The 12805-nt window shown below is 37.9% G+C and overlaps 1 protein-coding gene across 1 annotated transcript; it reads right to left on the bottom strand.

Annotated features, from left to right (window-relative positions):
* Positions 1–1619: 1619 nt before the first annotated feature.
* LOC149811405 (ACT domain-containing protein ACR4-like) lies at positions 1620–12532 on the bottom strand. Its single transcript, XM_089992710.1, has 7 exons — positions 12328–12532; positions 11567–11612; positions 11351–11465; positions 11152–11219; positions 2852–3457; positions 2338–2442; positions 1620–2261 (listed from the first exon to the last, which is right to left on the bottom strand). Exons 1-7 carry the CDS (start codon positions 12378–12380, stop codon positions 1917–1919), a joined length of 1338 nt encoding a protein of 445 aa, XP_089848836.1. The 5' UTR covers positions 12381–12532; the 3' UTR covers positions 1620–1916.
* Positions 12533–12805: the final 273 nt, after the last annotated feature.

Raw genomic sequence — 12805 nt, 5'->3', positions numbered from 1 at the left:
TGAGATACGTTATTTTTCTGCAGTTGTCATGGGATACCACATGAGAAACAAGGCCTCGCCCCGTTTGGACCGGGGATGGAGGATATGAAACGGAGATGGAAGCGATGATGAAGGTTAAAATCAAAACCCGTGTAGGGATGGAGGCGGGGGTAGAAGGAAGGATTTTGGGACAGGGCAGGGGCAGAGACTTTGTCCCCCGCCCCGGTCCACTGTCATCCCTACGAGAGTAATTTGAAATAAAGGGAATAACAACTGGAATGAGAGTGACTGTTAGCCTTTTTCACCACCATTGACCACTCATCCATATTCATGATGGAGTGCCCTCAACATGTAATCATATTACAGATTATTCATGGAAACTATTTATGAAAAAGTCACCTGATAGTGAAGAATGGCTGTTAGCCTTTTTCACCACCATTTGCCACTCATCCATATTCATGATGGAGTGCCCTCAACATGTAATCATATTACAGATTCGTCATGGAAACTATTTATGAACAAGCATATCACCTGATAGTGAAGGTTCCCTTTCTTAAATAAAATTTAAAAAAAAAAAAAACCTCTTGGTCTTTTTGAAAAAAGACCAACCTTTTGTTTTTTACAACATAGAATCTTAAAATGGCAAAGGAATAAAAAGGTGACAAAAAAGAAACAAATGACAGTTTAATGACACTTGGATTACGTATGAGATGTCACATGAACTCACCACTTTCTCAGTGATTTTATTCTCATGATTGCACACTGAAAGTTTAAGAGAGTTTGGAAGTCTTGGTTGTGCATTGACGAAAGGATGGATTTTGACAATGGTTAGGCTTAGGGTTACTGGAAGTGCCAGAGGAAAGGGGGAAGCCCATTTTTTTGAAGCACATTTCGAAAGTGCGAAATGTGCTGGGAAGCACAAAAAAAAATGGGAAGCGTGCTTCCCATTTAGGGTGCTTTCCACCCTAAATGGGAAACTCACTTCTTCTAAGAGAAGCTCACTTTTCCTTTTTTTCCTTTTGTTATGTTTTTATTTTTATTTTTCTTTCTTTTTCTTTTTTTTCACTTTCTTATTGCTTTCCCTTGCTTTCTAGGTCGCTTCCAAAACAATTTTTTGTTCACTTCTAAGTTGTCCTGCGCTTCCCGCTTCCTAAAATTTCAAAAGTGCCTCGCTTCTTGCTCCAACCTTTCCGATTGGCAACTCTGGTTAAGCCTTAGAATCTACTCTTATGAACACCCTTTAAAAGGACATGGGATACGTTATTTTTCTACTATTGTCCATTAAGAATGATATGTATGGAGGCACAACACGAGCATCAATTGAAGTATCCACGTGGCATAGCTTGGAATGTATAAGACCCAGTTCCAACTGACTCCAATTACACCTTGATGTTGAACTGGTTCTTTCTTGTCCATAGGATGTCCTTTGTTGGGATGAAAGCCTCAAGCAATGGACTGTGATTTTGAACCACCCTTTAGGGTTTTGCTTTCCAGCAATATCAACTGTAATTTTGACAATTTGATGCACACTGAAACTAGACTGGGCAAACGAAAGCCGAGCTCAAGGCTGTTGTAAAAATTAAAGTATATATATATATATATATATATATATACATCAATTAAAAGTAAACTCATATACCATTTTGGATTCTTTATAAATGTTGAAATTACACTTTGTACATAAAGTATTTACATACCCGAAGCTTGTATGAACATATCTATACATGTGTACATGTCCCTCCATGTTTCTGTATGTATTGAATGATGTCTGTAATCCATATAGTGTTGCAGGAACACTAATCTTTTGCGCCATAGGCAAATATTGGCCACATCCCTGGTGATCATTTTGTGGCCTGGATTATCTCTGGTATTATCTTCTGTTTTGGATCTTAGAGGAGTATATAAACAGTTTTAGAGGTGGTTGAGGCCAAAGATCATCATGAGTATGACCTTATCAATCTGAAATTATGAAATGATCGAGCCTTGAAGAGGTTCCCAAAGAGGAAGCCAGAGATTGTTTCTCGGGTTGGCGTACTTGAAGAGAGAATGGAGCTGTACTTGACCCTCAAAACCGTGTTGCCAAGCTGATGACGTATTGATTCTATGGTCTTGTTATCAACTGGGTAACCAGAGATATCTCGGAGATAGAACGTGTCAACTGCTTTGCCATCCTTGGTTGTGATCTCAGCTCTTGTGATACATAAGCTATTCTCACGGAATATCCTTGTGATATCAGAAAGAAGCCCTACCCTATCATCTGCACTCAATTCTAACCTGGATCCCTGCAAATCAGTGAAACAAGTTTAGTCAGAAATAGTTGCAAGTTTATCTAAAGCAAGGTTTTCTAATGACATGTACCTCTGATGCTCTCCTCTCAATCGCTGCTTCCAGACACTGAATCACTCGTTGTCTCTCAGCTTCAGAGCTGATCGGAAAGCCGTCCGCATGTCTGATATAGTATTCCTACAAATCAAACAATAAAGCACCATCAGGAGAAATGAGCAGGCTGGAATTCAGAAAAATGTATTCTCCAATTGACCAAACTTTTGCCAACTTCATTCTTCATGTGTCAAATAAGACACCTGAACAAAGACAGAAGATTATTGGGGAAAACAGAAGTTCAGGGTTCCTAAGTTTTAGCAATGCTCAATTCTTAGAACTGTATGTTGTAATGAAAGCTTGGGGAGTAATCAAGAGACCCATTGCAATTAATTCATGTGATCCATTGTTAATCATCTACTGAAGCTTGCATAGGAATCATAGTTTAGAACTTTAGATTACTGAACCATGATAATTGGAATGTGTGTGTGAACACCAGAATTCCAGATCCATGTCATGGCTCATGCACAGAGTTCAGAAATCAAAGTTATACCTGATATGCTTCCTCCCTCTTTGTATCAATAGTCCCATGAAACACCACATACTGCATGTCTGTTAGAGTACAGACGGTGTCAAAGATGAGCTTCGGACGGTCCCTGGACCGTGTTGTCACAACAGAATAGTCCTTATCAGAACAGTTAAGCAGCGTGACTTGTGGCCTGAGTACGGCATCCTCAGTCCTCTCAGGCTCAGCTTTCTTAGTTCGCTCATAGTCCCTATCCTCGTACATCATCTGATGCAATCTTCGCTGCCTATGTGTAACCTCGACTGAGACTCTGGTTTTGGCTGTCTTCAAGTCATTGTTCCCCTTGAGAACATTGCAGAGAAGCTCCTCGATCAAAGAAAGCCTCTTTGGATCTTCAATGGCTCTGCATGTGCATTCATCAGTGACATGGACTACTGCTGCTGCCCTTGCATTGTGGGTCCAAACTTCGGCTTCAACAACATTACATTTCAGGCCTGTGAGTACAGCACATACTTCAGAAAGCAAACCGGGTCGGTCTGCACCTATTAATTCAATATAAGTGCGTTCCTTTGAAGCCACAACTCCAACTGATCTTGTCAAGGAGGGCATGAAGCATGCATCTGTTTCAAGAGACTGCAGTATTGGCAAAATTTAAGCGATCAGGTATGCTTCAAACAAACAATATAACATTAGCTACTATTGTTGGTACCACACTATCTAGTAAACCACCAGTTTTAAAATAATGTTTTTGAATATTTTGTGGATCATGCCTTGCACATATGATCTACATAGTTCATTTGGTAAAAGATATATTTTGGGCCATGTGGTTGTGATGTGTAAATGTGCTTTTTTAAAGTTTTAAAGATCAGCATTCCATAACTATACCAAAGTCTTGCGATTGGAAAAAACAAAGTTTTCATGCTATATGCATGTATGGTGTCAGACCAAGCAGAAAAAGCTTTTGCATCTATGATTTACTATAAGAGCAATAAGCCAGCGTGAGAAGCGAGGGATTAAGAAATGCTTGCACTGAGGGAAAATGGAGAAGGTCTTGCGTGTTCTCCCCCGAACACGCACTATAGCGGGGGGAGGGGGGGGAACATATAACCTGCCCCCTGGAAAATGAGTAAGAATTTTAAGGAGGTGCGGAGACATCATTGGGAGGGTGGGAACGTGCCCACCCTGACCCATAGAAATCCCCCCAAGAAGGGTATGCGTCAGAGTGTCCAATCAGACCCGCCAAAAACGTGGGCAGTGCACTGGTGCCCGACCTAAAGGAGGAATAAAAAGGGCGGACACCCTTCCCTTTTCATTGGCAAATTTGTTCCACCATGACACCTCTCTCTCTCTCTCTCTCTCTCTCTCTCTCTCTCTCTCTCTCTCTCTCTCTCTCTCTCCACATGTGGCCTCCTTCACCTCTGTGACTCCGCCCATGTCCACGACCCCATAGTCCCAACGGCAGCAAGGTGCTCTCTCTCTCTCTCTCTCTCTCTCTCTCTCTCTCTCTCTCTCTCTCTCTCTCTCTCTGACATCACCTGCTTCCGCCTTCTGTCTCGGACCATAGCCAGGTTGTCACTCGTTGGGGGGAAGGTTTTACCTCTGCAAGGACTTTCGTCTTTGAAAAGTGGTGGCTGAAGGAGCCAGACTTCGAATATGTGGTCTACCGTTCGTGGAGCAAGCCTTCTACTGCGGTCAGGACTGTCGTCTAGTGCTATGAGAAGATTTTCCGCCTCAACCGCGACATCAATGCTTAGCTTCTGAATCATAATATCAATAAATTCCAGCAAATTGACCCCTGAGAGCAAGAGTTGTCGACCATTCATCATTCTATGTCTTTCCCGGACTCTCTTTTCGATTCTACTATTCGAATATTAAAGGCCAGATCCACTAAGCTTTCTTTGCTTCTGCAAACATGGCGGATCAAGGATGAAATTCGATGAAAACAATGGGAGAGGGTGCATTGGCTTGCGGTTGGTGACGACGATACTAGCTTCTTTCACTTCTACGCTTCGCACCACCACAGGAGGAACGTTATTCCCTCTATCTCCATTGGGGGAGTCAGCTACTCCGCCGACAATGTCCTTTCAGCGGTTTCTCACTATTTCAAGACCCTTTATGTTGCTCAGACCTTCATCGACAGCACTATTGGCTCTCTTCTCGTACAGGCTATTGATCAATCTCAAGCTAGAGCTATGCAATCTAAGTTTGTTGATGCTGAAATCATTTCGGCTATCAACAGTCTTTCAGGATGAAAAACTCCTGGCTGTGATGGCTTTTTCGTGGATTTCTTTCGTATCTTTTAGTCTTGCATTCAGCATGATGTTATCAATGTCTTCGTTGAGTTCCATTGCAACTGTCGGCTGTCAATTCGCACGCACTTAGTCATTGTCTCTCTCATCCCAAAGGACGTGGCAGCCTCTGATATCTCAAGGTTCCGCCCGATTTCGGTTATGAGTGCGTTGTACTGCATTATTGCTAAGGTTTTGGTCAATAGGCTCAGAGCCATCGCTGCTCAAATCTTCTCGGACTCTCCTTTCGCTTTTATCCCCCATAGGCGGATTCAACACTCATTCATCTTGGCATCGAAAGTTCTTCGCTCTTTGCATATCAGCGGCCAACCTTTCTTCTCTCTCAAGCTCGACTTTCATAAAGCCTTCGACTCGGTCCATTGGCCTTTCTTATTCCACATGCTTACCAACTTCGGTATCGGTAGTTGTTTCTCTCGATGGGTGCGCGAGCTGGTATCAAATGCTCACTCTTTGATTACGCTTAACGGAGCAAGATTTAGGCAGTTCAAGCTTGGGTGCGGTATTTGGCAAGGCTGCCCTCTCTCCCCTTTGTTATTTAAGGGCATCGTTGAGGGTCTTGTGGTGTTGTTCAAGAGGGCAGCGGATAAAAGCATAATCGATCACATTAGCATCCAGGAATTCTCCCATCATATTCTCACCTATGTTGACGACATGATCATTTTCAGCCACGCTTCCGTGCAACATATGCTGAGATTCAAGCTCATCCTTCAGTTTTTCCTCTCTCTTTCAGGTTTATCTCTTAATGACAGTAAATGTTGTTTGTCCATGTTCAATGCCCCATCTTCTTTGTTGGCCACCGGACAACAAATTTTTAGAAACGCAACTTCAGATTTACCTATTTCCTATCTGGGTCTCCCTTTACAAATAAAAAGCATCCCATCAGTCGCTTGGACTGCCACTATCCAAAAAGTCCAGACCAAAATTTCTTTCTGACAGGCTTCCTACCTTTTCATCGCCGCTCAGCTTACCCTTATTAGGCACGTCTTGTCCTCTATCCCAGAATTTTTTATGTCCATGTTTCTGATGCCCAAGAGTGTGGAGAAGAAGTTCTCCAGTTTGATGGCGGATTTTCTTTGGTCTGGTTGCCACCTTTAGACTAAGCGTCACCTGGTTGGATGAAACTCGTTGGTGTTACCAAGGCGTACTATAGAGTAATGCTCTTGTCATGAAGCAATGTTGGATGGCGCACCGTCCAGGCAATCTGTGTGTGCCGCTGCTCCATGCTAAGTACGGTTCTCTTGAGTCGATCCATTATATATGTCGTCCCCGCAGGCTTCATATCTAGCACTTGCATCGCATGTGGCTTAAGGACATGTCTTTCGTCTTCATGCAAGATGGTGATCTCGATCCTGACGCATAGTTTTTTGCAATGGGCAATTGCGCCTAGCGGCGTTTTGTACACCAAAACTCTGTATCGGTCTCTTCTTCCTCCCGGGGCTAACTGGCTTCCTGAGCGTCTTTTATGGGTGAATGGGCCAACTCCCTGCTCTCGGTTCTTAACCTGGTTAATTTTACACGATAGGGTACAGACGAACAACTTCCTTAAGAAGGTGGGTTTTTAGTATTTGAGTAGGTGTGTCCTTTGCCAAGCGGCAGAAGAATCCACCTACCATCTGTTTTGGGCCTGCCCAATCTTTGTGGATCTCTTTAAAAGTACGTGGAATCAGCCTGAAGTAATCGTGAGACAGGAATCCTTGGTGCTTGACCTTTTGTGGGGTCCGCCGCGGGTTCGCAGTTGCAAGCAGTGGCAGCTGATCTGGAGAACTTGGCTTCTTACTTCTTGGTGGGCTGTGTGGATGACTCGCAACAATGCGATCTGTCAAATTATGATTGCTTTCAATAAGCTCGTCCATTGCATCTTGGCTGATGTGTACGCAATTTTGTGCCTCTCCTCCCATGTTATCCACCCCCTTCAACCACCTTCTCTTCCTCAAGACCCTGGTTGATCTCTGTGTTCTCTTATTTTTATGTTTTGCCTTCGTGTTTTTGGCCCTTTGTTTTGGGTCTGTTGTTTTTTTTGTTTTCGCGGACTCAACTTTTTGTTGATCCCCTGCCTTAGTAATCTCTCTCTCTCTCTCTCTCTCTCTCTCTCTCTCTCTCTCTCTCTCTCTCTCTCTCTCTCTCTCTCTCTCTCTCTCTCTCTCTCTCTCTCTGCGACCCAACTTATGGCCATTGCCCCCCTCTCTCTCTCTCGCCCTCTGTGGCTCTGCCTCTATCGGTGACCCCACAACCACGACAACAAGTCGAAACCCCACTCTCTCTTTCTTTCTCTCTCGATTCTCCCCTAACCCCACCTCTCTCTCTCAACTTTTTGTTTGTCCCCCTCCCCTCGACAGCTCAACCCCACAACAACACAGGCCCATCGCCATCGGCCACCGTCCAGAGGCACTGAGGCAGCCTTCAGCTGTCCAACGCATTGTGCACGTCGTTGCCGCAATGCACACAGGACGAGGTCCACTCTCTCTCGCTCTCTTGTTTGTGTTTTGTGTTTTGTGTCTAGAGTTTTTTGTATTTTTTTCCCAATTAGCATTTAGGTTTACGGCTTTTTGTGTTTTTTCCCCAATTATCATTTATGTTTAGGGCATTTAGGTTAATGAGATGGATATTAATTAATTATTTATGTATTTTTTAATTAACATTATACATGATCCACATGCTTGCTTTTAGTTAGAAATTTGAGAGTTTTATTATTTTTTGTTTCAATTAGTTTATGTATGAAAAATATGAATGATGTTTGCTAGGATTGAAGTTTTCATTTAGTTTTTTTAAAATTGCATGAATATTTACTTAAGTTTTAGAGTTTTTGTGTTTTTTTTATTATTTAGATTTTTATTTTATTTTTAAATAAGATAAATATTTAATTTAGGTATTTTAAATTTTTTAATTAACATTAAACATGATTTTACATGCTTGTATAGTGTATAAGTGCATAATTGATTATAATAAGAATTAATGTTTCATTTAGCGTTTAAGTTTAGGGCTTTATGTTTTTTTCTCAATTAGCATTTAGGTTTTTAATAAGATGGATATTAATTAGTTATTTTTTATTTTTTCATCGATATTATACATGATCTACATGCTTGATTTTAATTAAAAATTTAGGGTTTTGTTATTTTTTGTTTCAATTAGTTTATGTATAAAACCTATGAATGATGTTTTCTAGGATTGAGGTTTTTATTTAGTTTTTTTTATAACATGAATATTTAATTAGGTTTTAGAGTTTTTTCTATTTTTATTAACATTTAAAATTTTATTTTGTTTTTAAATAAGATAAATATTTAATTTAGATATTTTTTTAATTAACATTAAACATGATTCTGGATGCTTGAATAGCATATAAGTGCATAATTGATTATATAACAATTAGGGTTTCAATTAGCATTTAGAATTAAGGCCTTTTATATTTTTTTTATTTATCATTTAGGTTTTTAATGGGATTGATATTAATTAGTTATTTTTATATTTTTTTACTCAATATTATACATGATCCACATGCTTGTTTTAGTTAGAAATTTGGGGGTTTTTTATTTCAATAGTTTACATATGAAAACTATGAACGATCTCTGCTAGGATTGAGGTTTTCATTTAGTTTTGTTTTAAATAGCATGAGTATCTAATTAAGTTTTTGAGTTTTTTTTTGTTTTTTAATAAAATTTAATTTTTTATTTTGCTTTTAAATAAGATAAATATTTAAATTTGGTATTTTTATATTTTTTTAATTAATATGAAACATAATTCTACATTCTTGAATAACATAAATGCATAATTGATGATGTAAGAATTAGAGTTTTGATTTTGTATTTATTTAAATAACATGAATTTTGGATTATGCTTTTAGGTTGTTATGTATTTTTTCTTTTTAATACTAATTAATTGACTATTTATTTGTAGGATGTTTGTGTTCCTTTATCAAGTCTGGATGAATGCATTTCAAGATCGAAACTTGAGCTTAGTCACACTGAAATAGAAGGTATTTTCTTTGGTCTTTATATTAAACAAAGCTAAATGTTGAAATATAAAGGCACGTTATTATGATACTCTGCAACGAGTTCTTAAATTTATATTTTTGAATGAATTCATGGGCAAGTTATAAAGTTACACAATACTTTTGATCTAAAAATGCATTATGTTCTTCGCATTTTATGTATTTGAATGAATTTATAAGAAAATATCAGTTTTATGTGTTTGAATGTTAGAAGAAATTTATGAGCAAAGAATAAATTTATATTTTTGAATGAATTCATGGGTAGGTTATGAAGTTCCATGTTTGAGAATTTAATGGGCAGGTTAAAATATGTTTTAATGGATTTATGAATGTTTGAAGCAAGACTCTAAGTTAAAATGAATTTTATGGATACACATTTTGCATGTGTATACAAAGGATGTATGTTTATGTTTGAATGATATATGTTTGTGTTTGAATATTTGAAGGAATTTATGTACAAAGAATAAATTTATATTTTTGAAAGAATTCATGGGCAAGTTATGAAGTTATATGTTTGAATGTTTAATGGCAGGTTAAAATGTGTTTTTATGAATGTTGGAAGCAAGACCCCAAGTTAGAATGGGTTTCATGGATATTGTTAGAATGCATACATGAACTATGTTATATAATCTATAGTTGGAGACACTAGTTTAATTACTCAAAACTTTGATTTTGTGCTAGTAAATGACTAGATGTAGCTTAATTGTAACTTAGTATGACATTATTTGATTTATTTAGTGATCTTAGAAGAAATCATGTCATTTTCTAGCTTTTTGCATTTAGTTGACTAATAGTACATTATTTTTATACAAAATCAAAAGTTAACCAAACCCAAACGAGTGACCGAGTTGACCTGCCCGAGTCATGAGTCACTAGTGGGCAAGACAATTAGTGAATCAGTGGGTTTTCAAACCATGGTTTCAAGCAAGGTTCCTAATTATGAATATGACACTTTGTAGTTTCTTATTTTTTTTTGCACTTACTGGTATAATTTATTGTCATAGAAATTATTTATCTTTTTATCATGCATTTGTGCCCACCCTAGCTTAAATTTCTAGCTTTGCCCCTGATTTTAAGCATCTCTATCAACAACATTGATTATACATGTACATTTTATAATAAAAACAATAAATTCTAAAAAAAAGTACATTTCCTTTACCATGAAAAAAACATTTGCAACAACAAAGAAGTTTTTCTCAATGAGAGAAGCAAGCATACTATTATTTTAAGGGGTGAGCTTGTCATAAAGTTTTAGAAGCATAAAAGAAGCCTGTGGTTTCATGCTGTTTTAAAAGGTTTCTGGCAACTATGGTATGGTATTAATAATTGTAGCTGATATTTAGCCAAATATAAAGTAAGAACTGAATTAGGTCATGTCAGTGATTTTGCCACTTTCTTATATTTTTACACATATAGAGATAGGGGAACACCACCACCTAATTTCAACCAACTTCCTGAGATAGGAACAAGTCAAAGTCAAGTGAAATACTCGATTTAGATCTATTGTGGGTAAACTAACGTGCCAATTTTTGTTGCTTGTTAAATATCTGGTGAGTAAATTATAGCCTCCGGTATTCAGAACAGATTCAAAAGTTTATAATTTGAAAAGAAAGCAAAGCCTGAAACTTGTTGCTTTGTTTTATCTGTTATTGAAATCATGAAAGTTCAATTTAATAAGAAAAAGCTCATTTTCTTCAACAAAAAAGCGTGAAAATAGAGAAGTGTAGGCAAATACAAGAATATGCCAACATTTCAGTCATTCAGATGGGTAGACAAGAAAGAAGCAATATAAGTATGATTAAAAAATGTATACTGACTTTAAAAAAATATTGATAAAATAGAAAAAGCTGAAGAAGAGGAATACAAGGTCACGTGAACCCCTCTGTTTTCATTTACTTTGTTTAATTTCAAAAACAGATGAAATGAGTTCCAAATTTCACCCTCTTCATCCCTGCCCCCCACAAAAAAGGGGTAAAATAAGTATTATAAAAGAGTGAGAAAAAGCATAAAATAACAAGGTAATAGGCTCTCACCTTCTGAATATAATTAATGATCTTTTCATCCCTGAGCTTTTCACCGTTTTGGTCGGTCACATTAAATACTAGAATACCCATAAAAAAAAATAGAAGATAGAGGAAAATGTCAGCACAAAATTTCATGCAAATAATGGTAAGAAAAAATTTATCTTCTGTAAATCTGAAGAACAACATAAAGCTTGGGTTAGATCAATACCATCCATGAACCATCCTCCATCAGAAGAAATATATGCTTTTGTTATGATGAGGTTCAGATCTGCAAGAATCTGAACCACTTCGAGAAGGATCCCTTGTTTATTTACACTGTCAACCTGTCGCAACACAATAAAGGGAGAAGAGAATGAGTTCACTCAACACCCAAGAACACAAAATACTTTGAACACAAGTTCATGATCAAATCAGTAAGATGTACCTGGATTACAGTTGCACTCTCACAAGAGTCATTATTAATCACAGCCCTGGTAAAAGTAAAGAAGAAAACAAATTCAGGTTCAAATCAGCAAGTGGGTGGAAAAGAAATTTCAGGAAAACTAAAGGGAATTGCAATTATCTGGTGGCTAGCACAAAGGTTAAGAGCCATTTCCAGGAAAGGAATAAACAACAACCCTGTTAAAAGGAAACAACTGCTAGCCTAAGAAAATAACAGTTTCTAAGGTGAAAAGAAGTGTAGCAGAACTAGAACTTCCTAGTATTGTTTTCATCCTTTGGATATAAGAACAAACTCAACCACAGACCACCCCCCTTATCTCCCCAAAAATCCAAAAGAAAAAAAAAACAAGTAGGCAACAACCCCAACAAGAAAAAGGAAGCAATTTAAGAACCCAATTTAAAGGAAAAAACCAAGAAAAAGAAAAAGAAAAAATCAAGTAGAGAGAGGAGGAGGAAAGCAATCGCAACACATAGGTGGGAAGACAAAAAGGGAAGGGACTATATGTCATACATAAAAAGTACATCAACCAGATCGACAAAACAATTACCAACTAAAGAAAGTAAAAACCAGAAAACTTCAACAAAAGGAACGGAAGGAGTAGCAAAGGACAGGACAAAAAAAATTTGTACCCAAGAAAAGGTATAAAGTAAAATAACCAACAAAAGAGAAAAAATAAAAAACGAGAAAGATATCAACAAAACTGAAAAAAAAAAAGGGAATAAGAAGAATAGTAGCAATTTTACCTTGGTGGGTTCATCCTTCTGATGAGTCTCTCATATACATCATCCACCTCCATTAAACAAAGCAAAGAAAAAGATAAAAATAGAAAAATATCCACACAGCCGAACTTCCCACACTTATAATAGAACCCAAGTAGCCAAAGGAAACGAAATTTAGAAGAAATAAAATAACTAAAAAATTCTCCCTCCCAAATCCTTGGGGAGAGAAAGAGAGACCTTCCTCGCTTCAAACTCAAACCAGTTTTTGTAGGCCTCTTTTAAGTTGTAAGGTTGAATTGGATCTTGTACCCGCATCTCGGTCAGCCTGCCCAGGGTGACGCGTCTGCATGCCATTGGCCAGCAGTCAGTTACGGGCAACTCATCGCCCCCCTTCCTTTATTGGGCCCCACCGTTCTCTCCCAATTCCCATCCGGTGATATTATTTCCTTTTTTTCAAAATTTTTGCTGAAATTTTTTCCTTAGCCATATATCACTCTCTCTC

Source organism: Nuphar pumila, chromosome 17, assembly GCF_984573655.1.
Source record: "Nuphar pumila chromosome 17, dmNupPumi1.hap1.1, whole genome shotgun sequence".
NCBI lineage: Eukaryota > Viridiplantae > Streptophyta > Magnoliopsida > Nymphaeales > Nymphaeaceae > Nuphar > Nuphar pumila.
This window is presented reverse-complemented; position numbering and strand designations above follow the sequence as displayed.